Source organism: Pseudorca crassidens, chromosome 11, assembly GCF_039906515.1.
Source record: "Pseudorca crassidens isolate mPseCra1 chromosome 11, mPseCra1.hap1, whole genome shotgun sequence".
Taxonomy (NCBI): domain Eukaryota; kingdom Metazoa; phylum Chordata; class Mammalia; order Artiodactyla; family Delphinidae; genus Pseudorca; species Pseudorca crassidens.
The window spans coordinates 39,103,457-39,130,452 of record NC_090306.1 but is presented as its reverse complement, the minus strand read 5'-3'; the positions used below and the strand labels follow the sequence as shown (position 1 = coordinate 39,130,452).

At 38.7% G+C, this 26,996-nt stretch overlaps 1 protein-coding gene across 2 annotated transcripts in view; it reads left to right on the top strand.

Moving 5' to 3' along the window:
• Positions 1 to 26,996, top strand: part of NELL2 (neural EGFL like 2) — a 377,275-nt gene that overhangs the window by 233,227 nt on the left and 117,052 nt on the right. For both annotated transcript variants that reach the window (XM_067696278.1, XM_067696277.1), the window contains exons 15-16: positions 21,548 to 21,670; positions 24,436 to 24,531. In XM_067696278.1, coding sequence (XP_067552379.1) covers positions 21,548 to 21,670; positions 24,436 to 24,531 — 219 coding nt within the window. The remainder of the gene's footprint in view (positions 1 to 21,547; positions 21,671 to 24,435; positions 24,532 to 26,996) is intronic.

The window sequence follows — 26,996 nt, the reverse complement described above, 5'->3', positions numbered from 1 at the left end:
GTTAAGCAAAGATGCTGAGCCGTGAAAGTGATGAGGTAGTGACAAAGGAAATGGCAACATAAAGAAGACAAATAAATCTCTGCACTTCTACCTTCCTGTTCCCAAAATAAATCTACAATTAACATCATGTTGTACTTTTCCTAACATTCAGTTTTTCAGAAATATGTGTAGCTGAATGATTTCTGTCTTCTCTTCTAGAGAATTCTATCTCTCAAAGGTTTCCAACCATGATCCCATCATTTTATTTTTCCTAGCTCTGGGACTTTTAAGAATGGCCATATCCCACTTTCAAAATAATCATTTTGATTTAGTGTCTTGGTCCGTTCAGGCTGCTATAACAGACTGGGTGGCTTAAACAGCAAACATTTATTTATTACAGTTCTGCAGGCTGGGAAGGTCAAGATCAGGGTGCTGGCAGGTTGATCGTTTGGTGTCAGCATGCTTCCTGGTTTATAGATGAAAGTCTTCTCCTTGTGTCCTCAGATGCCAGAAGGGGCATGAGAGATTTCTGAGGTCTCTTTTGTAAAGGCACTAATCCTATTCATGAGGGCTCCATTCTCATGATCTAATCACCTCCCTAAGGCCCCACCTCCAAATACCATCACATTGGGGATCAGGCTTCAACAAAAGGGTTTCAGGGAGACATAAATATCCAGTCCATAATGCTTAGTTTATCATTTCGTCTTGGGGTACAATGGGTTGAGGATGGAGGATGGATAATTCAGAGGCCAGATTAGAAGACAGAAGCAGGACTGGCCAACAGAGAAGTAAGTCACAGTCTACTTGGTCAATCTGCCATAGAGGCCCAGGAGGCTACCTGAGCCAGCTGTTCTTTGGTAACTTGCAAATATTTCCCATTTTGCCTTCTCGCCTTTTTCCTTCTGTTCTACTTTATCTTAAAGAGACATTCTGAGTGAATGAATGGATTTTATCATTCGTGCAAAGATATGTGGAACTAAAAGAGAGAGCCTTTAAATACACTTACTGGCCAGTTGTACTAGATCTGGGCCCCCAGAGGAAGGAGGGGAGGAAAGCAGGTAGTGAGGAGGGGGGTGCTGGGTGTAATTAGAGGAGGGGAGAATAAGATCTGTGAATACAAAGAGCACGTGTTTTCCCCAGAGCAGGACACTGCTGATTGTAATTAAAACATACTTGCAGGCAGGGAGAAGATTACAAGTTACAGTTTAAAAAAAAGATTTTAACTGATACTGTGGAAGAATAAAAGAAAGCGGGATGAGTAAATTGGGGAGGAATGTAAATAAAGCTTGCACTGGGAAACAAGGGCAAGAAACCAAGAGGTAAGAAGGCAAGAAAAGAGAGTTAGGATCAGATAGAGCCCCACTTGCTATTCAGCTGTTCCTTATGCTACACATCTTCTGGTTTTGAGGTCAGGTTTCTATTCACATTCAAACAGTAATCTGATTGGGATCCCAGAGGCCAAAAGGTGTGAGGACCCGTGAGGGGCATAAGGAGAAGGGAAGAATTGTCAGCTTGTTCAGGTGGGGTGTATGCTATTCAGGGAACGTGAGTGATGGGATGGCAGGTTAAAGTCTTTCTTAAACTCCTCTGAACAATTTCAGACATTCCTGAGGGCAAGAGCTCCCCTCTGTGAGAAACAGTGAGAAAAGAGTTACTGCATTTAAAGGAAACTCATCAAGTAAAAGTGAGTGATTCAGAATGAGGTTTAGAGTAAAAGCCATTTCAAATTCTTGAAAAGAATATAAAATAAAAAGAAGAGACACTAACCATATTATCAGGAGAAAATTATTTTTGGATTTTAAGGAATCGATTCTCAATGACAGAAAAAAAGATTTTACTATACTACTAAGTTGATTCCTGCCTCAAAGAACTAAAAAAACACAGGTGTAAATTAGTCGTCAGCTTGCTATCTATCTTCTCTCTATGTCTAGTGCATACAAATTATATGCATTCATACATATATACACACACACACACTCATACAAAATATATTCACACACATACTGCACACACATAAAGAGATACATTTGTGTGTATTATTTTATGGGAAAACAACAGCTATAAATATTTTGAGGACAGGTATTCTGCCTTATTCATCTTATAACAATTACGACTCTTAAACATAGTAGAACTTAAATATTTGTAATATCAATAAACATTATTGCAATTAGAAATACTAAAAGATATCAAAAGATACCAGCTCTAACATATCAGAGATAGTTAAATGCTGTGAAGCACAGAGTACACAGAGAAGCATGAAATAAAAGTGTATCAGAAATACTTTCACATGTATCTTATGTTTTATTAAGGGTACTAAAGAAATATATATATGTATATATAAAATCCTTTGGAATCGAAAAGAGTCTTATATCTTGTATTTTGCTGTGGTAAAGACTCAAATAACTTTCTCTAAGAGAGATGAATTTGTAATGAAGCTCATTTTACAACTGAAGTTTCCGAGTGAAAAGGTCAATGATTCTCCTTTGCCCCATAGTCCCAACCCTTTAATATTTGAGGAATCATTTTATTTTCTGTAAGTTGGAAGATAAAGGGTCAGAATATGATGTCTGATCTAAGTATGAAATCTAAGATCATCTTAAAATGCATTGAAAAGACTTGTCTAGGTTGGAATACTGTGGTTGCTTTTCTTAGATAATTTTGTATTTCAAAAATTCCCTTTTATGTTGCATTTTCTGAGATACATTTTCTGATGCAGTTTGTTGAATACACTCTCTATTCTTATTTTTTGTAGGCATTAAAGCAGAGCAGGGCTGAGAGCTTTAAAGGAAAGAATAGATCACATGGCGTTAGGTGGGGATGATTTTTTCCTGCAGTAGAAGTTTTCACTAGCTTAGTGAACACCTTTCCTTTCTTTCAAATAAATCTTAATAAATGGAAAAAAAACATGCCTCCATCCACATTTAGAGGCAGCACCAACATGAAAACATAGGAGTATCAAGCTTGAACCTTTGCCTTGGTGAAGTTAAGCATACCATGATCGCTTAAGCAATATATAGGTACTGCGCTAAATGATAAATCCCAAGCATGTTACTTGGATTTTGAATGAGTTCAATGTAAAATGTAAAGTATCAGATGTGAAATACTCTGAGAAATTGAAAACACTGATTTTATATAGACTGAAGCTGAATATTTATTCATCCACATTTACCAAGCACTTAAAACATGTCAGGTGTTTTGGCAAGAGCTGAGGATTCAAAGATCTATAATAAAAATTTGCTATCTCAGGATGTATACTGATTAATGGGGGGTGGGTAAAAGAATTAACAATCCCTGACAGTGTGATGCTAACTTATGAAACATTTGCCTGCACTGGATTGTTCTAAGTGCCTTTTATACATTACCTCAGTTAATTCTTGCAGCTTTGTGAAGAAAATACAGATGCACAATCCCTTCTCTATAGTTCTGAACTCCAAAAAGTCCCAGACAGCTCTGGACAGTGGATGGTTTTATTTTTTAAATTCATTTAGCAGCAAAATTTGATCTGATGCCATGTTATTTCTCATCTTTATTTATCCAGTTTGGTATGAATAGTAACACTTTCACCGCAGAAATATTTGTTTGATTACCAAGTACTGCCCCAGATCCTCCTGGAGATTTTATTCCTATACTATTATTAGGTCCATTTAACAGAGGAAAAAACTGATGTAAAGAGATTAAATAATTTATGTAAGGAGAGACTTTCAAGATGGCAGAGGAGTAAGATGTGGAGATCACCTTCCTCCCCACAAATATACCAGAAATACATCTACATGTGGAACAACTCCTACAGAACACCTACTGAACGCTAGCAGAAGACCTCAGACTTCCCAAAAGGCAAGAAACTCCCCACGTACCTGAGAAGGGCAAAAGAAAATAGAAAAAACAGAGACAAAAGAATAGGGATGGGACCTGCACCACTGGGAGGGAGCTGTGAAGGAGGAAAAGTTTCCACACACTAGGAGCCCGTTCACTGGCAGAGACGGGGATGGACCGTGTGGGGAAGCTTCAGAGCCATGGAGGAGAGCGCAGCAACATGGGTGCAGAGGGCAAAGCAGAGAGATTCCCGCACAGAGGATCGGTGCTGACCAGCACTCACCAGACTAAGAGGCTTGTCTGCTCACCTGCTGGGGTGGGTGGGGGCTGGGAGCTGAGGCTCGGGCTTCGGAGGTTGGATCCCAGGGAGAGGACTGGGGTTGGCTGTGTGAACACAGCCTGAAGGGGGCTAGTGTGCCACAGCTAGCAGGGAGGGAGTCTGGGAAAATGTCTGGAGCTGCCTAAGAGGCAAGAGACCATTGTTTTGGGGTGCGCGAGGAGAGGGGATTCAGAGCACCACCTAAACGAGCTCCAGAGATGGGCATGGGCCACAGCTATCAGCACTAACACCAGAGACGGGCAGGAGACGCTAAGGCTGCTGCTGCAGCCACCAAGAAGCCTGTGTGCGAGCACAGGTCACTCTGCACACCTCCCCTCCCGGGAGCCTGTGCAGCCACCACTGCCAGGGTCCATGATCCAGGGACGAGTTCCCCAGGAGAACGCACAGCGTACCTCAGGCTGTTGCAATGACATGCCAGCCTCTGCCACTGCAGGCTCACCCTGCATTCTGCACCCCTCCCGCCCCCCCGGCCTGAGTGAGCCAGAGCCCCCTAATCAGCTGCTCCTTTAACCCTGTCCTGTCTGGGCGGGAACAGACGCCCTCAGGCAACCTACACGCAGAGGCGGGGCCAAATCCAAAGCTGAACCCCAGGAGCTGTGCGAACAAAGAAGAGAAAGGGAAATCTCTCCCAGCAGCCTCAAGAGCAGAGGATTAAATCTCCACCATCAACTTGATCTACCCTGCATCTGTGGAATACCTGAATAGATCATGATACATCCCAAAATTAAGGCGGTGGACTTTGGGAGCAACTGCAGACTTGGGGTTTGCTTTCTGCATCTAATCTGTTTCCGGTTTTATGTTTATCCTAGTTTAGTATTTACAGTTTATTATCACTGGTAGATTTGTTTATTGATTTGGTTGCTCTCTTCCTTTTTTTTAAATATATATAGATATATTTTTTTTATTCCTTTTTCTCTATTTGTGAGTATGTATGTGTATGCTTCTTTGTGTGATTTTGTCAGTATAGCTTTGCTTTCACCATTTGTCCTAGGATTTTGTCTATCCTTTTTTTTTTTTCTAGTATAGTTTTTAATGCTTATTATCATTGGTGGATTTGTTTTTTGGGTTGGTTGCTCTTTTCTTTCTTTCCTTTTATTATTATTTAAAAATTTTTCTATTTTTTAAAATTTTTATTTAATAACTTTATTTTATTTTCTTCTTTCTTTCTTTTTTTCTCCCTTTTCTTCTGAGCCGTGTGGCTGACAGGGTCTTGGTGCTTCGGCCAGGTGTCAGGCCTGTGCCTCTGAGGTGGGAGAGCCGAGTTCAGGACATTGGTCCACCAGAGACCTCCCGGCTCCACGTACTATCAAACAGTGAAATCTCTCCCAGAGATTTCCATCTCAATGCTAAGACCCAGTTCCACTCAATGACCAACAAGCTACAGTGCTGGTACACCCTATGCCAAACAACTAGCAGGACAGGAACACAACTCCACCCATTGGCAGAGAGGCTGCCTAAAATCATAATAAGGTCACAGACACCCCAGAACACACCACCAGATGCGGTCCTGCCCACCAGAAAAACAAGATCCAGCCTCATCCACCAGAACACAGGCACCAGTCCCCTCCACCAGGAAGCCTACACAACCCACTGTACCAAACTTAGCTACTGGGGGCAGACACCAAAAACAAAGGGAACTACGAACCTGCAGCCTGTGAAAAGGAGACCATAAACGCAGTAAGTGAAGCTAAATGAGAAGACAGAGAAACACACAGCATATGAAGGAGCAAGGGAAAAACCCACCCGAACAAACAAATGAAGAGGAAATAGGCAGTCTACCTGAAAAATAATTCAGAGCAATGATAGTAAAGATGATCCAAAATCTTAGAAATAGAATGGAGAAAATAAAAGAAACAATTAACAAGGCTCTAGAAGAACTAAAGAGCAAACAAACAATGATGAACAACACAATAAATGAAATTAAGAATTCTCTAGAAGTAATCAATAGCAGAATAACTGAGGCAGAAGAATGGATAAGTGACCTGGAATATAAAATAGAGGAAATAACTACTGCAGAGCAGAATAAAGAAAAAAGAATGAAAAGAATAGAGGACAGTCTTAGAGACCTCTGGGAAAACATTAAATGCTCCAACCTTTGAATTATAGGGGTTCCAGAAGAAGGAGAGAAAAAGAAATGGACTGAGAAAATATTTGAAGAGATTATAGTTGAAAACTTCCCTAATATGGGAAAGGAAATAGTCAAGTCCAGGAAGTACAGAGAGTCCCATACAGGATAAATCCAAGGAGAAACATGCCAAGACACATACTAATCAAACTATCAAAAGTTAAATACAGAGACAAAATATTAAAAGCAGCAAGGGTAAAACAATAAAAAACATACAAGGGAATCCCCATAAGGTTAACAGCTGATCTTTCAGCAGAAACCTTGCAAGCCAGAACGGAGAGGCAGGACATATTTAAAGTAATGAAAGGGAAAAATCTACAACCAAGATTACTCTACCCAGCAAGGATCTCATTCAGATTTGATGGAGAAATTAAAACCTTTACAGACAAAAAGAGGCTTAAAGAGTTCAGCACCACCAAACCAGCTTTACAACAAATGCTAAAGGAACTTCTCGAGGCTGGAAACAAAAGAGAAGGAAAAGACCTACAATAACAAACCCAAAACAATTAAGAAACTCATAATAGGAACATACATATCGATAAATACCTTAAACGTAAGTGGATTAAAAGCTCCAAACAAAAGACATAGACTGGCTGAATGGATACAAAAACAAGAGCTATATATATGCTGTCTATGAGAGACCCACTTCAGACCTAGTGACACATACAGACTAAAAGTGAGGGGATGGAAAAAAATATTCCATGCAAATGGAAACCGAAAGAAAGCTGGAGTAGCAATTCTCATAGCACACAAAATAGACTTTAAAATAAAGAATGTTACAAGAGACAAAGAAGAACACTACATAGTGATCAAGGGATCAAGCCAAGAAGAAGATATTACAATTGTAGATACTTATGCACCCAGCATAGGAGCACCTCAATACGTAAGGAAAATGCTAACATCCATATAAGGGGAAATCAACAGTAATACAAGCGTAGTAGGGGACTTTAACACCCCACTTTCACCAATGGACAGATCATCCAAAATGAAAATAAATAAGGAAACACAAGCTTTAAATGATACATTAAACAGGATGGACTTAATTGATATTTACAGGACATTCCATCCAAAACAACTGAATACACTTTCTTCTCAGGTGCTCATGGAACATTCTACAGGATGGACTGTATATTGGGTCACAAATCAAGCCTCGGTAAATTTAAGAAAATTGAAATCGTTTCAAGTATCTATTCAGACCACAAGGCTATGAGACTACATATCAGTTATAGTTAAAAATCTGTAAAAAATACAAACACATGGAGGCTAAACAATACACTAGCAAATAACCAACAGATCACTGAAGAAATCAAACAGGAAATCAAAAAATACTTAGAAACAAATGACAATGAAAACACGACAACAACATGACAAGGATGCAGCAAAAGCAGTTCTAAGAGGGAAGCTTAAAGCAATACAATCCTACCTCAAGAAACAAGAAACATCTCAAATAAACAACCTAACCTTACACCTAAAGCAATTTGAGAAAGAAGAACAAAAAAATCCCAAAGTTAGCAGAAGGAAAGATCATAAAGATCAGATCCAAAATAAATGAAGAAAACAATAGCAAAGATCAAAAAAACTAAAAGCTGGTTCTTGGAGAAGATAAACAAAATTGATAAACCATTAGCCAGACTCATCAAGAAAAAAATGAAGAAGACTCAAATCAGTAGAATTAGAAATGAAAAAGGAGAAGTAACAACTGACACTGCAGAAATACAAAGGATAATGAGAGATTACTACAAGCAACTACATGCCAATAAAATGGACAACCTGGAAGAAGTGGACAAATTCTTAGAAAAGCACAAACTTCCGAGACTGAACCAGGAAGAAATAGAAAATATAAGTAGACCAATCACAAGCATTGAAATTGAGACTGTGATTTAAAATCTTTGAACAACCAAAGCCCACAACCAGATGGCTTCACAGGTTAATCCTATCAAACATTTAGAGAAGAGGTAACACCTATCCATCTCAAACTCTTCCAAAATATAGCAGAGGGAGGAACACTCCCGAATCATTCTATGAGGCCACCATCACCCTGATACCAAAACCAGACAAAGATGTCACAAAGAAAGAAAACTACAGGCCAATGTCACTGATGAACATAGATGCAAAAATCCTCAACAAAATACTAGAAAACAGAATCCAACAGCATATTAAAAGGATCATGCACCATGATCAAGTGTGGTTTATCCCAGGAACGCAAGGATTCTTCAATATAAGCAAATCAATCAATGTGACACACATATTAACAAATTGAAAAAGAACCATATGATCATCTCAGTAGATGCAGAAAAAGCTTCTGACAAAATTCAACACCCGTTTATTACAAAAACCCTCCAGAAAGTAGGCATAGAGGGAATTTACCTAAATATAATAAAGGCCATATATGACAAACCCACAGCCAACATCATTCTCAGTGGTGAAAAATTGAAACCATTTCTCTAAGATCAGGAACAAGACATGGTTGTCCACTCTCACCAGTATTATTCAACATAGTTTTGGAAGCTTTAGCCACAGAAATCAGAGCAGAATTAGAAATGAAATGAATCCGAATTGGAAAAGAAGAAGTAAAGATGTCACTGTTTGCAGATGACATGATACTATACATAGACAATCCTAAAGATGCCACCAGAAAACTACTAGAGCTAATCAAGGAATTTGGTAAAGTAGCAGGATACAAAATTAATGCACAGAAATCTCTTTCATTCCTATACACTAATGTTGAAAAATCTGAAAGAGAAATTAAGGAAACACTGCCAGTTACCACTGCAACAAAAAGAATAAAATACCTAGGAATAAACCTACCTAAAGAGTCGAAAGACCTATATGCACAAAACTATAAGACACTCATGAAAGAAATTAAAGATGTTACAAACAGAGAGATATGCCATGTTCTTGGATTGGAAGAATCAACATTGTGAAAATGACTCTACTACCCAAAGCAATCTACAGATTCAGTGCAATCCCTATCAAACTACCAATGGCATTTTTCACAGAACCAGAACAAAAAATTTCACAATTTGTATGGAAACACAAAAGACCTCGATTAGCCAAAGCAATCTTGAGAAAGAAAAACAGAGCTGGAGGAATCAGGCTTCTGGACTGGTACTGGGACGAAAAACAGAAATATAGATCAATGGAACAGGATAGAAAGCCCAGAGATAAACCCATGCACATATGGTCACTTTATTTTCCATAAAGGAGGCAAGAATATACAATGGAGAAAACACAGCCTCTTCAATAAGTGGTGCTGGGAGAACTGGACAGCTACATGTTAAAGAATGAAATTAGAACACTCCCTAACAGCATACACAAAAATAAACTCAAAATGGATTAAAGACCTAAATTTCAGACCAGAAACTATCAAACTCTTAGAGGAAAACATAGGCAGAACACTCTATGACATAAATCACAGCAAGATCCTTTTTGACCCACCACCTAGAGAAATGGAAATAAAAATAAACGAATGGGACCTAATGAAACGTAAAAGCTTTTGCACAGCAAAGGAAACCATAAACAAGACGAAAATACAACCCTCAGAATGGGAGAAAATATTTGTAAATGAAGCAGGTGACAAAGGATTAATCTCCAAAATTACAAGCAACTCATGGAGCTCAATATCTAAAAAACAAACAACTCAATCCAAAAATAGGCAGGAGACCTAAATAGACATTTATCTAAAGAAGATATACATATTACCAACAAACACAGGAAAGGATACTCAACATCACTAATCATTAGAGAAATGCAAATCAAAACTACAATGAGGTATCACCTCACACTGGTCAGAATGGCCATCATTGGAAAATCTAGAAACAATAAATGCTGGAGAGGGTGTGGAGAAAAGGCAACCCTCTTGCACTGTTGGTGGGAATGTAAATTAATACAGCCACTGTGGAGAACAGTATGGAGGTTCCGTAAAAAACTAAAAATAGAACTACCATACGACCGAGCAATCCCACTACTGAGCATATACCCTGAGAAAACCATAATTCAAAAAGACTCATGTATCACAATGTTCATTGCAGCACTATTTACAATAGTCAGGACATGGAAGCAACCTAAGTGTCCATCAACAGATAAATGGATAAAGAAGATGTGGCACATATATACAGTGGAATATTACTCAGCCATAAAAAGAAACGTAATTGAGGTATTTGTAGTGAGGTGGATTGACCTAGAGTCTGTCATACAGAGTGAAGTAAGTCAGAAAGAGAAATACAAATACCATATGCTAACACATATATATGGAATCTAAAAGACCAAAAAAAAGGTTCTGAAGAACCTAGAGGCAGGACAGGAATAAAGATGCAGACGTAGAGAATGGACTTGAGGACACGGGGAGGGGGAAGGGTAAGCTGGGATGAAGTGAGAGAGTGGCATGGACTTATATACACTACCGAATGTAAAATAGCTAGTAGGAATCAGACAGAGAGATCAGCTCGGTATTTTGTGACCACCTAGAGGGATGGGATAAGGAGGGTAGGAGGGAGATGCAAAAGGGAGGAGATACGGGGATAATTGTATATGTGTAGCGGATTCACTTTGTTATAAAGCAGAAACAAACACAACATTGTAAAGCAATTCTACCCTAATAAAGATGTTAAAAAAATAGTAATTAAGGTAAGATTTGACAGCTAGCAAAAGGCAGAGCTGAGATCTGAACTGAGGTACGCTGACTCCAAAGTCCTTACTCTTAATACTACTATTGTGGCTTTTAAATGCTGTGATGGAGTTAAGCACAAGGCTCCATGGGTCCTAAGGGGCTCAGCTAAATTAGACTGATGGAGTTTTAAGGAAGGTTTTCTGAAGAAAGAATCATTATTTGATCTGAGTGGGAGGTGAGTAGGAGAGGTAGACAAAGAAAGTGGGGAAGGACCTTTGGGGCAAAAAGCAAGGATGCATGTGTGAAATATACAGGGATTCTGGTATGATCCTTGGCCTTTAGTAGAATATCAATTAATGTCATCATTACTAAGTAGCTGCCATGGGGGAGTTATAAATGATGCAGTATGGTAAGAGCAAAATGTCATAATGAAAGTCTTAACGAGTGCCTTGATGGGTAGTTAAAACAATGGGATGTCACTAGAAAAATTGAGAAGAAGAGAATGGGGGAGAGATAGACAATATCAGTTTTTATTTGAAAAGTCATTCTGGTAATGCTTTGGAAACGTACAAAACTGGGGGCAGCGTTGTCATAATGAGACTAGCGCAGTAATCCAAAGGAGATATCTCGTGCCCAAATATGGGCAACTGCAGAGCAGTGGGTATGGAGATGGGGGATGGGGATGAGAATTGCCAAGGAAGTAGAATCCGGATGAATTGGTCCCTGGATGCAGTGAGTGGGAGGAAGTGCAGAGAGGTCTGTGGTGACTCCCAGATTCCTGGTTTGGGAGGAAGGAAGGCTTATTGGTACACGTAGCTACAGATTCAGCTGTGGGTGGGAAACCTGAGGATGTTCTTTCCTGATGACCTGGTGGTTTTCTGTGAAGCTGTTGGGAGGTTATGTGCCAAGAGTGAGGGAATGTGAATGGGGCAGGCATTTTAAGAAAGCAGCAAAGCTGCTGAGGGGAATGGAAGAGAAAGCAGGGGATGTACAGACTTGTCACTACAGGATACATACCTTGAACAGTTTGCATTAGCAGATCTCTGAATGTTTTACATGTTAGAGACGTACTTTATGGTGATTGATTCACTCATTAACAAACAGTCACTGTAGATCAATTTTGTGCCAGTCATTTTGTTGGATGTTGGGGGCGATTGACGAATTAGACCCAAGGCTTTAGCATCTAGGTGGTTATCTGACAGATGTGGGGTGGGGAATTTTTGCTTGGTTTCTTGTCACCGTCAGTAGAGTAAATTCAATTTCCTAATATGATCTTTGCTTTTATATTTTAACTTCTCAATTCTATTTTCTTCTTTTCCATAAAAACCAAATCAAACCAAACTAAAACAAGAATAACGGAATCCCTAAAGAAGCCCTCTTATTTCTATTCAAGTCACCACCATCTTCCCAGTCACCCACATTCGAAACCTGAGCTATTTTTAATACCTTTCTTTCTTTTGACTCAAAAATAGATTCACTGTGGGGTGCATTAGTTCTGTGTTTAAATCTGTCCGTCTTTCTCCATCACTGTGGTCCATTCTATTGCAGACTTTCTTTTTTTTTTTTTTTTTAACACTGGCTTATTACTACCTCTTGTTTTCACAGAACTTTGCATGTAGCAAACAATTAGAAATAAATTTTAACTAATTGAAAATATAAAATTATTCTTTTCTAGTAACAGCACAACTTCTTCCAGTAGGTAAACTACTCTTGGGCAGAGAGTAAGAAAGCTTTCATGCCACCTTAGAATCATTTTATAAGTGAAACAATAATTTACTTAATATTACCCCAGTGGCTTTCTTTTCAACACAGTTTCATTCCACAAAACATAGGAACTGGGCTGTATAAAATGAGCAAGACATGATTGCTGCCTTAAAGGGATTTGAATCTTATGATCTGGGGGGATAGCTTCTCAGCTCTTCTTCCTGTGTCCTTGTAGTGCTTCCTTATGCTGTGCAGGTGCATTACCCAACACAGTGCTGGGCGGATAATAAGCGCTCAGTTTCCGTCTTTTTGCTTTCTTCCATTTCCACTTGCCCTCCTCCTCCCCTTCCTCTTCCTTATCCCTTTGTTTCGCCTCTCAGTGTTGCACAGACTCTTTTCTCAACTCTCAGTAATAATCTAACTCTGATTCAAAAGGAGAAGAATAAAAGGAAGAAAGAAGGATTAAGTAGAGAGAGGGAGGCTGGCTTGCTAACACGGGACTCCTACTTTGTCAAGGAAAGTTAGCCTCTCCTCATCTGCATATTACAGTTAATTTCCCTAAAAATCAACTTTAATTTTATCATTCCACCTTTTATTGTACAGGGGCAAGTGGCTATTTGTTGCCCACCAGATAAAATCACGCTGTATTCCTGACCTGTTCACACTGTTCCTTACTGTTCCCTGTCAGTCATCACCTATGCCAGCTCAAACGCTGAATAGCCCTACCATACCCCATGCTTTTGTCTTTTGCACGCATGCTCTCTCCATATGGAATACTCGTTCCCATCTTTACCCTTTTCCTGTTAAAACCCTTCCTGTCTTTTAAGACTCACTTTTTTGGCCTATTTGTTATAGGACACTTTCCCAGGATTATGGGAATACCACTCAGTCGATCTTCATCTCTTCCTCTTTAAGCCTTTTGAAATCTTTGTTTATAGGTTGTAGTTTTTTCAAACATTGAAGGCTCTTGGCCTTGTCACTTCCTAGCTGTGTGATCTTGGGCAAGATGCGTCCTTGCTCTGGGAAAGCTCTCTATTCCTATTTGTAAAATAAGAGTAATAATAGTACTGACCTAAAAAGGTTTCTGTGAAGGCTGAAGGGGGTAATGCATATAAAACACTTAGTGCAGTTCTTTATAGCATGTAGTAAGCACTTAAAAATTAGCTATTGTCATTATTACTAGTATTTTCTCTCTTACAGCACTAAACAATGGCTGCAGTATGTCACAGTTGTTATCTATTCACATCACCCATCCTGTAATAGTTCAAAAGTTTCCTGAGGTCACAAATCCCGTTTTGATGCATCTTTGCCTCTTCCGGAGCACTAGAGTCACACAGCAGAAGTTTCATAAATGTGTGTTGAAAGAACAAATGAAAACTATCTGACTGATGGTTAAAAGTATTTTGTTGCCCTACAATGTGTTCAGACAAAGCTTATTTCCTGAAAGACCAAATAGGACAAAGCAAGATTTTGCCATAAAAATAGAATTTGAATTACTTTGTGAAATTACTGTAAGGGTAGAGAGGAAATTTGAGTGTGCTTTGGTTGTTAAGATTCTTGATCAAATAGGGATTAGGCAAGGAGGCTGAACATACAGTGGAAAGACTAGAAGAAAATAAACCAAGCATGTCGGAGGAAGGAAATCTGAACAAATTCCGAGTTGCTGAACAAACTGAAGAATAACAAGGAGTCAGTATTGAATTGGTGTGGTCAATGAACAGGAAACTTGAGTAGTGAACAAGAAATGCTTGGGTGTTAAAAATGAGTTTTAGTGGGTTTGCTGCTGTTGTAGACATTGAGCAAGTTTAAAGTATAATTTCTTATAGTTACTTGAATAGTGTTAAAAGTAAAAGTAGATTTCTGTTAAAATGACATTGTACTAAATAGATTTTTCTCTGTAATGTAAAGTGAGTAAATAAGGTAACCATAAGAAACAAAATGAACAGCTTTGGGTAAGCATGATAGAGGTTTCTTTTTCCTTAATATAACCATTGAAAGTTATTTCAGTGAAGTTTTGGAAACCAGAAAAATGTCCAAAATGTATTTGATTTCAGAGAAGATTATGAAGAGAGCAAATTCTGTGAGACATTTAGGTTTTGCAAATTGAAATAGAGGACATCGTCTGGCTAATAACGACAAAATGAATTTTCCCACTGAAGTAGATAATAAGATGAGAAAGTAACTAATAGTTGTTGAGTGTCTATGATTTGCCAGGGTGCTTACATTCATCATTGAAGTTTATTCTTTGTAACAGTTCCCTAACATAGGTCTTAATTTTTTCATTTTGAACTTAGAAAGATCAGCTAACTTTCACACGGCCACTGAGAACTTAGGATAAAATAGCATCTCAAAGCCTGTCTGGAAAGCGTATGTATCACACTGCCTCCCTGCTATTGCTTATTAAAATAGTACATAATTTTCTCATAGTTCTACTTTGTCTTCATACTTAGGGCCCTAGTACAGAACAGCTGATGGAGGATATTTTAAGCTAATGAATTGTAACGATCATCCTTACGAAGCAGTAATCATGAGGACAAATGTTTTGATTTCAGGAATGTGTCTTGCTGGTGGCAGTGAGCACAATATTGTTCTTCACATACCAGACCAGGAAGGAGGGGTAAGAAGGAAGGAAGGAATTCCAGTCCTTTCCAATAAACCCCCAAACTATCTAGTAATCGTTGAGTTGTAATAGAGAACATTCTTTATTTTCAGTTTGTACTCACTTTGAAAAGACCTGCCATAGAATAATTATCTTGTGAATGTACTAAGGAACTGTGGTTAAGTCCAAAGAGTTGTTTCATTTGAGAAATAGAGATGGCGTATATTATCCGGGGACTCACCATTGTCATCATTCTTTTCAGAGTAAATTAAGAGGTCTCATTTGCAGACCCATGGGCTGTCTTGTTCTGAAGCTCTTCACAGGCCAGTACACATAACTACACACTGACTTTGGTGGGGACACATGTGAGTGAAACTCATGGATGAACTGCTGCAAACCTCATTGATATGTTAAGGCAAGCAATCTGGTCTCTGGAAATATAAGAGGAAAATAACCAAGCACCTCTTCACTTTTGAGATAAACCACCCATCTAAGCATCCAGTTTGATGGTGTTATCAATAAACTAGGATTATTACACTTCCATTGGCTTCCTTGCTCCAAGACTTACTCAGTCTTAAGCCTGAGGGAGCTTGTTCCCAGGTTAAGACCTGAGGTAGATTGTCACTAGGTTTAGAGCCATATCCTGCTACATTCTAAGAGAGAATTTGCTCACTGTAAATTTATATTCCAGGAAACACTTGGGTCAGGGAAAGTGAAACAGTTTTCTTTGTGGAACTTACCCCTGTATGTTGTGATAGCTGCTGTTTTCCCAACATTTCTAGATTTGGAAAGGAAAGTAGAAGATGCAGCATAGACAATATAATTCTTGTGACTGGAGAAATCTATCAGAGGAAAAGAAAGATTCTCTGAGGGTATTGGGCCAGCTATGAAGCTATATTACATTCTGTTACCAGAAGAGTGGAATTTGCTGTGTAAAAGTGTCAACCCAAGGATCTAGTATATTGCTGGGGGATATAAAACAGAATTCTCGAGAAGCAGTGGACAGTGTTACTAGGGCCTGACCACTGGTATCAGAGGAGAGGACTCTTGGACATTGGAGTTATCTGGTTGCCAAACTACATTACGGTTGAGTTTCCAGAGATTTTTAAGCTGGGGGAATTAGTGCTGGAGTCCAAGTTCTGTGATCTGGTTACTTTGTTTTTTAGGCGTTTGTACTTGACCATATTGATATCTTCCTTTTCTTTTGAAAACGTCTCTCAACTGTGTGAAAATGTGGATTTTAGTATGAACAGAAATTACCTCAGTGCTTTGCCCTAGGAGTTCTATAATTTTTAATAAGGCTCCTATAAGGTTAAAAGATACTAGAAAATACAATAAAGAGATGATAACTTCCTAATTGTGAAACATTAGAAGACTTGTAATGTGTAAACATTCAAAACCTCTGGATAATTACAGAAAAGAACACTAGGTTAAAAAAATAGATCAGGGAAAACCTACGCATAAAATGTCAGGAGGCCCTATTGCATAGCAATCAATAACCTAGCTTTTGGAGTCAGATGTTGTGATTCACAGCTCTACCACCTACCAAGCTGTGTGATCTCAGGCGAGATGCTTAGCTTCTATAAGCCAAGTTTAATTTTCTGAAAAATAATGTTTCCTAATTAATATGAGGATTAAATGAGATAGTGTATATTACAAAGTATGTGGTATGCAAGCACTGAAATAGAACTGGGATTATTACAAGTCATTCAGGTTCAGTCAAATTTGTAAGAGACTCAAGATTCTAAAAACAAAAGAAGCAAAGTATGTAAATGCTGTTTCAGCTTGGAACCCGCCTCTTGCCCACACATGCATAAAGAATATCCATGCCAAATGCTCTGCTCTCCATGAAGTCAGTCTTGCATTCCCACCTGGCCCAACTAGAATGACTCCCTCCCTTGATCTCTATGACCTTTTAAAACAGAGATTACTTCCTTGCTTCAGCATTTCTCATGATGAAGCCATGCGCTAAAGGCACTTGTGTTTTTGTCTTATCTCCCCAACTAAACTATAAGCTTTGTGAGGATAGCTACTATTTGTAATCATACTTTTAATCCTGAAAAGATCCTGAAACACAATAGACATTGAAGAAAATTGTATGTAATTGACATGTAGATATATTTAAATTGCTTTTCACTCCTCTTTTCTGTAGTATTTGCCTTTTGTATCATAGTGAAATTCTTGAATAGAACATGTGCTATGTGTATTGCATGTCTGTGCTGAGATCATAGTGAGAAAAGCTATATGAATTTTAGGATGGCTGTCTTGTCTCTAGATGGTACCTTCATTCTGGAAACAGCTCAATATGAACACCAATTTTAAAATCCAATTTGAATCCAACTCTATGTCATTCTGACTGATGATCTGTTGGGTGTTGAGTCTTAAAATGATTTTAGATACATTAGCTTAAACAGGTTAAGAGTTAATCAGTGAAACTGAAGTATTATTGTATGTAACATCTGCGTTTAGATAAATTCAAATGTGTATATTATTACTTTATTTTCATAGAGGAATTTTACTATACTGACCCTTGTCACTGGTATGAAATCAGTTTTACATAGTATGTAAAGAGGCAGAGCATACAAAATATGGCACTCAGGACAAATCTTTGCTAGCTCTCACTGTAACATTATCTATTCTGTATATAAGGTACTGTAATAATTGACACCCATACTACTTTTGTTTAGAACTGTTGAGGGTGATGTTTTCTTTCTATAACTTTTTTCCTTTTTTTCCATTTTATTTAAATTTAAAATTCATAGGTACAAAAGTGTTTAAATTTTGATTAAAATTATTATATGCTAATATTTCTAAAGAAAAGAAAAAGAAAGGGGTGCATTCAGTTTCAATCCCAGCTGTTGTTTGGACTGTCATGTCACATGAACAGTGACATTTTATCTGAGGATATGAAGATAGCATTGGATCTTATGGATTGGATATTCTGCACATCAGATCTGATGTGTCTCCTTTTCAATATATGTGAAATAAAACTTAGAAGTCATTCACAATTATATCCTGACATGCTCTTCTCAAACACTGGAATGTTTGAATGATTTAAATTCTGTCTTAATATTTTCCTCCTTATTTTATTTAATTTTATGTATTATATGTTAAAAATGTTGAAGGAAGTATTAAAAATGGATAGGCTGACTGGTGGGTCGGTGGTGGAGTCCTTAGGGGTATGTCAGTCAGGGAAACAGTAAGAAGTTGACATTTGACCAAAAGTCGATATGGAGCAGCAATAATTAACTATTTATTGAGATGACCTTATAGAATATTTGCTCCTTGCTTCATTCACATTCTCTTTTTTAAAGGGCTGTCAAAGTTAGTTCTTCTGTGAGATTACAGTACAGGCATTTTAAAAGGCTTTTCTTAAGATCACAGTTTAGTTGATAATTGTGAGTATAACCAACTTTATTTTAAGTAGTTTGAAAAAAATTAAAGTGACAATATAAAAGAATTAATACTTTCTGTTTTCAGAATATGTCCTGCTATCTTAATTAATATTTGAAATATCCCAAACCAAATAAAACACCACCATAGTAAAATCAGTAAAAAACAGCTTAGGTTTCGGTAGCTTTCCATTTGGTGTCTAGTCTCCAACTGAACAAATTGGGATTGACTTGAATGATAACGGTACAGGAAGTACGTCCTTTGGCTGCGTTGGGTCTTCTTTGGTGCGTGCGGGCTTTCTCTAGTTGCGGCAAGCAGGGGCCACTCTTCGTTGCAATGCATGGGCTTCTCAATGCGGTGGCTTCTTTTGTTGCAGAGCACGGGCTCTAGGCACACGGGCCTCAGTAGTTGTGGCTCAAAGGCTCTAGAGTGCAGGCTCAGTAGTTGTGGCGCACGGGCTTAGTTGCTCCGCGGCATGTGGGATCTTCCCGGACCAGGGCTCGAACCTGTGTCCCCTGCATTGGCAGGCAGATTCTTAACCACTGCACTACCAGGGAAGTCCCTGGTCACTCATTCTTTCAGTCATTTATTCAAGACACTTTCTTTGAATGTTGAAATGAAATATAAAGAAAAATATAAAATTCTTCTCCAAAAATTCACACTCCCGGGTGGGGCATGAAAATAGAGAACCAAGGAGAAGTAGACACTTAGGATAAAATATAGTAAAACAGCCTTGTATCTGGTGCTAGGGAAAACAGACAGAAGCCCCAGCTCTGTGGGAGGGGGAGAGAAAGGTGTTTTCACAGAAGACATGCCATTTTAGTGTAATCTTTAAAAGTATTAAGGGTTTTCCAGGAGAATCCATGGGGCAGGCGCTGCAGCCAGAGGGAACAATATATGTACAGGTGCGCGCCAGTGCATTTAAAAACCTGAAAATCGTCCTCACCCGTGAGTTGCTTAGAAGCCACTTATTCATTTCAGTGGCCGCCGAGAGTAAAGGATAAACCAGATTCCAGGTTGTGTAATTAGTTAACATTTGTTAAACATTATACTGGTTGCTAAACTGAATCTTGTTAGGCCCTTCCTCTACCCAGTGAGTACCGTCTAATTAAGAGGGCAACCAAGGCGGGATGAAAACAACATCAAATCAATCAGCAGCTGTCTTTAAAGGGCCCCACGGCTGTCTGTATAGAGATTTATAGATTAACTGCAGCACTTTGAATTGCAGTGGGAAGAAAATTGGCAACAGCTGCAAACTTCACAGTGTGGCTTTATTTTGCTTCAGGCAGCTGAACCCAGAAGTAGGTGGGCTACCCATTCTGGTCCCTCCAATATTTAATAGTGTCCAAGGGTATCCCCAATAGGACACCCATGTGTAATCCAGCCATTTCCTAAGCTATCATCAATATGCATGAATTTATTAAAAACTCTGAAATATTCTGATTCTAGATAATAAAGGTGGAATTTTATACAATTTGGGGCAATTCAGCCAGGAATTTGGAGAATATCTATTTGTGTAATTCTAAAACCTTAGTGATTGAAATCTGTCTGAAAGGTAATTGGGAATAATCTTTATAGATTTTATTATGGGCCTATAGCTAAAACTATCATAACTTTGTGCTTGCGTAACACAGGACATAGAATCATGAAATGTTAATCTTTATTTTTTAAAAATAAAACAAAGAGCATTCTATTTTAGTATTATAGTTAAGTGATTTTAGTCTAATCTCAGCTACGTATGTCAAAGGCAATTTTTTTTTCAAAAGTACAGATACAGTACTATTATGTTGTCTAGAATAATATATACATAGATACATATTGTTTGGAATGCAAAAAGTTCTAAAGTGAAAAAGCAATATTTCTTCTTGCTTTGATTATTTATATCATAGTGAATTAATGGCTCGATCAATGTAAGTGTATTAAAATATATATTTAATTTTAGACCTAAATACTATTTATGTAAGAGACTGGGTAATAAGTAGTGAGGCTGTAGGGATTTTAGATGGCTGAACTAACTTGTATGCATTTCCTCACTTGTATTTCATTTCCTACTCATCTTGATTTCGATGTTAGATCTGTTTTCTTTCTCATATTTACTGTATTTATTCCTCACACTTACATTTTTGCTAACACTGAGCTAGCATTCTGAAGTTGCCTAATATTTCCATGAACTTGGTCAGGCTACTGAAGCACTCTGAGCCACCACTGACACATCTTTAAAATGGTGATAATGACATTGGTTCTGCCTCTCTCACAGCGGGGCTGTGAGAATCAAATGATTCAGTGCTTTTGAAAGTGTCAAGTTACACACAGTTAAAGGAGGTATATTGATTGTATATCTCAGAGTTTGCATTTGCACATATTATAAAGGCAAGTTTTAGTCTTTTTTAATAAAAGTGTGGTACTTCCTTTGCAGAAAGAGGGAACTTACTAAGAAACTCAGATATTCCCCCAGCAGTTTGCACGTGTATCTTTATGCCTGCAAGTGTGGATGTAGATGCTAACTGCATCTAATTCCACAGGGCTTCAAGTCCATTATCCTGCAGGTCAGGATTCATGGAGCAATACAGTTACACATCCTTTCCTATCACCCTTTCCATGCTACAGGAAAAAGTTAGGTAGCAGACTTATATCATGAGATAATTCCCCAAATATTAACCGCTGAGACTGTAAACAGCTGGCTCTGGGATCTACTTCTGAGAATTAATCCCCATCCTTCCCTCTCCTCTCCTTCTATTCCTTGCTACTATTGGTGGGCCTTGTATCCAAGTCCTTTTGTGTTTAAGGTTTGTGGATGTGTGCACTGTGTATGTACTTCAAGAGGAGTATACAGTACTTCAAAATACAAGCTCTTCTTTAATAGGTAATTTGTGTATGTCTGTGTTGGAAAGAAATAGCATACAATAACAAAGATGAAGGTGCAATTTAAAGCACAGTCGTTTTGAAAATCTGTCTTTGAGTAACAAAAACGTATCCTCATTTCAGAACATGATGAGTGTGTCACAAATCAGCACAACTGTGATGAAAATGCTTTATGCTTCAACACTGTCGGAGGACACAACTGCGTTTGCAAGCCAGGCTATACCGGGAATGGAACTACGTGCAAAGGTAAAAGATTTACGTGCTGGCACCTCTTCCATTAGGGATAATGCAATCCGTCTCTCCCTCCCTCCACCCTTTCTCATCACTGTTACCTGCCTTCTGGGTACATCCCACAGACATTGAGAACTTTGAAGTGTAGCTCATGGGCTTCCTCTTGGATTACGTCAGTGTTTAAATGGCCAAACTGTTCAACAACTCTGATTTGATGCTCCATGACCTCAACCACAGTGGTTTCCACCTCTATTCCTCCCTAGTGGAATCATAGCCATAATCACGTCCTGGGCATTTTTGTACAGAACTACTCCACTCTAGAAATCTAAACTTTAGCTTTTTATTATCTAACCCCACGTCCTTCTGCTTCCAGTTTGCCCACTCTGTTCTTTCCACAGTTTTTCATCTTTAATCTCTCTGACCTGTCCTTTTCATCCAGATTCCCAGTCTCCTCCCAGGTTCCGATATTTCTTTTTGAGTCCAAACATTACAGCTGTATTTTTTTCGGCAGCCCTATCAACCCATGTTTCACTACCATGATCCACTGTGAAATATCTATGTGGGGTCAGTCTGAGAGCTCTTCTTCTCTGCTCTCTCTCTCTTGAGCTAAATACTAATTAACTGGGAATTTTAGGTTTCTATGTGTTATCATTTCCCATTTTGCCTGGTTTGTCATTACCAGTCAATAATTCTCAGGTTTTCATTTCCATCAGCGGGTATTCCGGCTGTAGTCCACCACCATCCCATTAATTCACTCTTTTATCCATGCCCTCATTTTCCTTCATCAGATGAGCTTCCCTCCCACTTCGAAAGGAAAACGGAGGTTCTATTCTGGAAACTCCGCCAACTTCCATAGGATAAAGCCCATATTCCTTATTACCTCATATAGATTTATTTATCATTTGTCTAATTCAGGCATTTTAAGCTTCAAAACTGGTCCATTCCTCAAATGTACTGTGTTCATTATCCTGGAGTTTACCAAAATTAATTTTCTTCGTTACATGTATATGGGAGACAGGAGATAACAAGGAATTGTTACTAATGCCGTGTCCTTTGGTCATGACTTTCAGACCTGGTCTACAGTCATACAGTGGATGCAGATAGGGAGGGGCCAGAGGATTACTCTGTCAAAGTCTATGGAAATCTGTAGTTTAGAGCATTGTAAAGGCCTGCGCATGTGGGAGTCTAAATCCCACAAAGATTTCCTCAGAAACTGGATGGATCCTGAGGAAAGCTAGACTTTCAAGTCCATAGATGGTATAAATGCACCCTTAGGACTTCCCCAAAGCATCTGGATGTTCAGAGAGTTAAGATTTCATCTGGGAGCCCAACAGCTTCTCACTCTTATTTGCATTTGACTCTCACTCCTTGTTAATGTGAAAAATAAAGTTTATAGCGTAAAGAATTCTTGAAGCCATGAGAAGATGCAGACAGATAATTCTTATCTTTGAAGGAAGGAGAACTTTCCAGCGTCTATAAATTTCTTCTGGAAATTAGGACTATAGGTTGCCTGAGTAAAGACTCTCTGTTCCTGTGTGTGTCTCTGCTGGGAACATCAAAAGCTGAGAGAGAAGTAGTTTAGCTGTAGGATCTGAATCACTGAGTCCTATTCTCTATCAAGAGGCTGCAACCTTGCAAATTACTCCAAGGAGGATATACACATGGTCTGGTGGGTGTACCCTTTCTTTTCATGAGGCTTCAATTCCTAATCTCTTTGCAAGTTCTTGGTGACTAGGTATTGTTTTTGCCTAGGATGAAGACAGATTATGACCTAGAACCAAAGAAGCCAAATGGCCTCTTTGGGCCCCTTCCTTTAACTCAGTAGCAGAATCTCAGATTTCTACAGTTTCCCACTCTGAGAAAGTACATCCTAACTAATTAGAGGAAGCACATGCCTGAAAACTAGAGCAAAAGCTTTTGCCCCAGGCATGGAACAGGCTGATGGAGTTCATCCACAACAGGCCTTGCCAGGCTGAGGGAACAGCCTTTGCCTTACAGAGTCAAAGAATAAGCGGAAGTGGAAACAGAAGTTTCTGAGGGTACTCCATCCTGCCCATCTTGTTTTTCTCACCTTTTCTGAGGGCGGCGCATCTCAAAAGATCACCCTTGCAGCGGCTCAGAGCTTGGCTTCTTTTTCTACTCACAGAAGAACTCCCCTCACTCACACACCCACTCTAACACAACAGGCTATGCAGTACCTTTGCCCTTGATCCTGGATCCTGACCTATCCTTGGCAGAGGGATTCAAGACCCTTCTTGAAGACTCCTTTATCAAATTCTCATTATTGGCTAACTCATCACCAGGAATGATTTAGAACTTTTTGAAGGTTGGGGCACTTCTCTAGTATTTTGACAGTTTGGACAGTGTGTAGAATGATCAGAGCCGTATAGGAGTCAATTATTTCTTATTTCCGTACCTTATTCTTTAGGTGGTGGTTTCTTCCTTAAGAAGATGCCTAGGATAGCTGCCATTTTTTTTAGATTTAATTTCAAGCTGGATTGCTACAATGAGGTGCAATACTACTTCTGATTCCTGTTTTGTAAGGCTACTGTTTTTTGTTAAAAGAGAGCTCAGTATTTTCTTTTACAGGTGAAATACTTAACATTGGAAAGAGTACTATTCTACAAATGGTGTTGAAGTTTCTTACCTATATGGAAAGTATTATTTGAATATGAAATTATAATAGCATTTATATCAAAGGCAATAAAGAAAAGCTAGTTTGGAGTATCTTGAACCACTTCCTTCTAAAGTGCTAAAATTATGTATCTGAATTATTTCAGCGTTTTGCAAAGATGGCTGTAGGAACGGAGGAGCTTGCATTGCCGCTAATGTGTGTGCCTGCCCACAAGGCTTCACCGGGCCCAGCTGTGAAACGGGTAAGAATATCATACCATCTTCTAGAAGATGAAGTTTTACGCCCATGTATAAAGGAACCCGAGAGGAAAATAATGTTTCAAGTGGGCTTTCAAAGCATGGCACTTGCTATTAACACAGAAGCTTAGGAGGCAGGAGGTGGGAAGTTTCAGTGAGGCGTCGTCACTGGGCGTTTGCCCAAAGTCACTCTAAGGAGGTTTTGCAACTATTATAACTAGAAGTATATTGAACTTTTTCAGAAAAATATGTTGGATTACCCAGGATTTTATGACTTCATAATTCACTTTACTCATTTGGAGCTCAGTTTTCCCAGAATCTATATGCCCATATTAAAGCATAGGATTCAAGCTTATGGCCAGCTCACTTCCTGGGACACACTACTTCCTGCCTCCACATTTGAGAATTTTTAATAAATTTTTACCTGGTCCATTTGATATTTTTTCATTGTTGTCTGTTTACAAAGTGTTTAAAGTTTTCTACCCCTTAATTATTCCTCATCCAAGTCTGTCCTGAACTTACTCTTTCTGATAGATACTAATACTAGAAACTTTTAAAAATATTAAAAAATATATATATGTGTAGTCTATATATAGCTTATGACTGAAAGTAAGATGTTTTGTCCATTGAAAACACACCTTGAGAATTTAAAAAGTGCCTTGAGTATTAGCCCCTAATTAAAATCATATCAGTAGTAGTTTTGGTTTCTTTGGGTTAAGTGGGTTCTAACAGCAGATGACCTCACAAAGTCTGATTATTCTCCCTAAGAGAAAGCTGCTGCCACCAGTGATTAGTGGTTACCACCTCCTCTTGCTTTCCATAAATCTCAGTGCAGTAGATGCAGTGAATGTCCTGTCTCCATCCCACCTGCAGTCATCGGGTTTAATAAATACACTGATCAGAACGTGAGACAGAAAATGCTCTGGTCCATTTGAGAAGTGAAAAGTTTACTGAATAAGTACTGCCACTGAGCACAGAAGGATGCTCACAAAAGGATCACTACATCCTTTCTTTCTACAAGTACCTCTAAGCGGTGCTTTTCAAACTTCGGTGACTAACTGGTTACAAAGGTCTCTAACAGAAAATGCCTAGTGGCTGTCTTTGATATGTAGGCCTCTTTCTTAAGGAGATCATTTCCAAAATCAAGAGTTCCAAAGCTCATCGTGCATGTGAATCACCCATAGAGCTTGTTAACTTGATAAAAAAAATACAGATTTCTGATAATTAACTATCATAGGATTTAGAAAATCAAAATCAGGTACTTCCAGTGCAGTGGTTCTACGATGTTTCTATCCCATGATCTCCAGTAGTACCCACACACGCATCAAGGTACACTAACAAGGTGTACATTCAGACCTATAGTAACTATGTTTCCTGAGTACAGTATTTTATGCTGTTTCTGGTACGAAGTCTGGATACTGAAATAGTGGCTTTTTCAGGGAATTTCAGTGGTGTGCAATTTTGAAATAAAGGCTGTCCCAGAAAATCTGGGATGAATAATGGTCATGCTCAATCCTGCGTATCATTTCCCCACTAAAAAAAAATTATATGGAGAGATTGTGAAAGTGTGGAATGGCAGAAGATTAATCTGAGCAATGTAAAATTTAAAACTGGAGTTAAAAGTAACCCAACAGAATATTTAGCTTTCTCTGTGTAGTTATCCTTGATCTTTCAGTCTGTAAGAGGACAAACACAAAATGCCAAGGGCTTTGAGAAAAATGTACGTTTAAAATCTAGTTTTACTCTTCCCTTGTTATGTGGCCTTGGGCAAGGTGCATAACTTCTGTGTCTTTTATCCTGTGTACGTCACCTTACACTTCACAGATCTCCTCGAAGATAGGTATTATCTTGGAGGTATTATCCATTTACAAACAAAAATATTGGGTTCATCATGATTTAATTTTTCTAACATCAGAGAGCTAGCAGCTGAATACTAAGGTCTTTCTACTCTCAAATCCAGGTTTTTATCTATATAATTGCTTTTCAAAGTTTCTTCTGAAGTCACTCTAATGACAGAGGAGAGAGAATGCCTCCTATCTGGGAAAATGTAATACCAACACTTGCCTTAAGGCATCTGTCCCAATTATTGCTCCAGGTTAGATCCCAATTCCTCACCTCCCAACATCACCATTTTTGTTGATGTAGTTATAAATAGAAGGTGTGCCCTTTAAAAAAATACTTTCAGATGAGAAGAGACTCATTTGAAATAATTTATTCACCCATTTATTCAACAGATGTTTAATTAGGATCTGTTATATGCTGAGCACTGATCTAGAAACAGGATATAGCAGTGAACAAAACTGAGGCCCTGTCTGCATGGAAATTATAGTGTAGTGGAACAGAGGGACTATAAACAGGAAGATAAATGTCAGGTAACAATAGGTACTGTAGGGCTTCCCTGGTGGTGCAGTGGTTGGGAGTTCGCCTGCCGATGCAGGGGACACGGGTTCGTGACCCGGTCCGGGAAGAT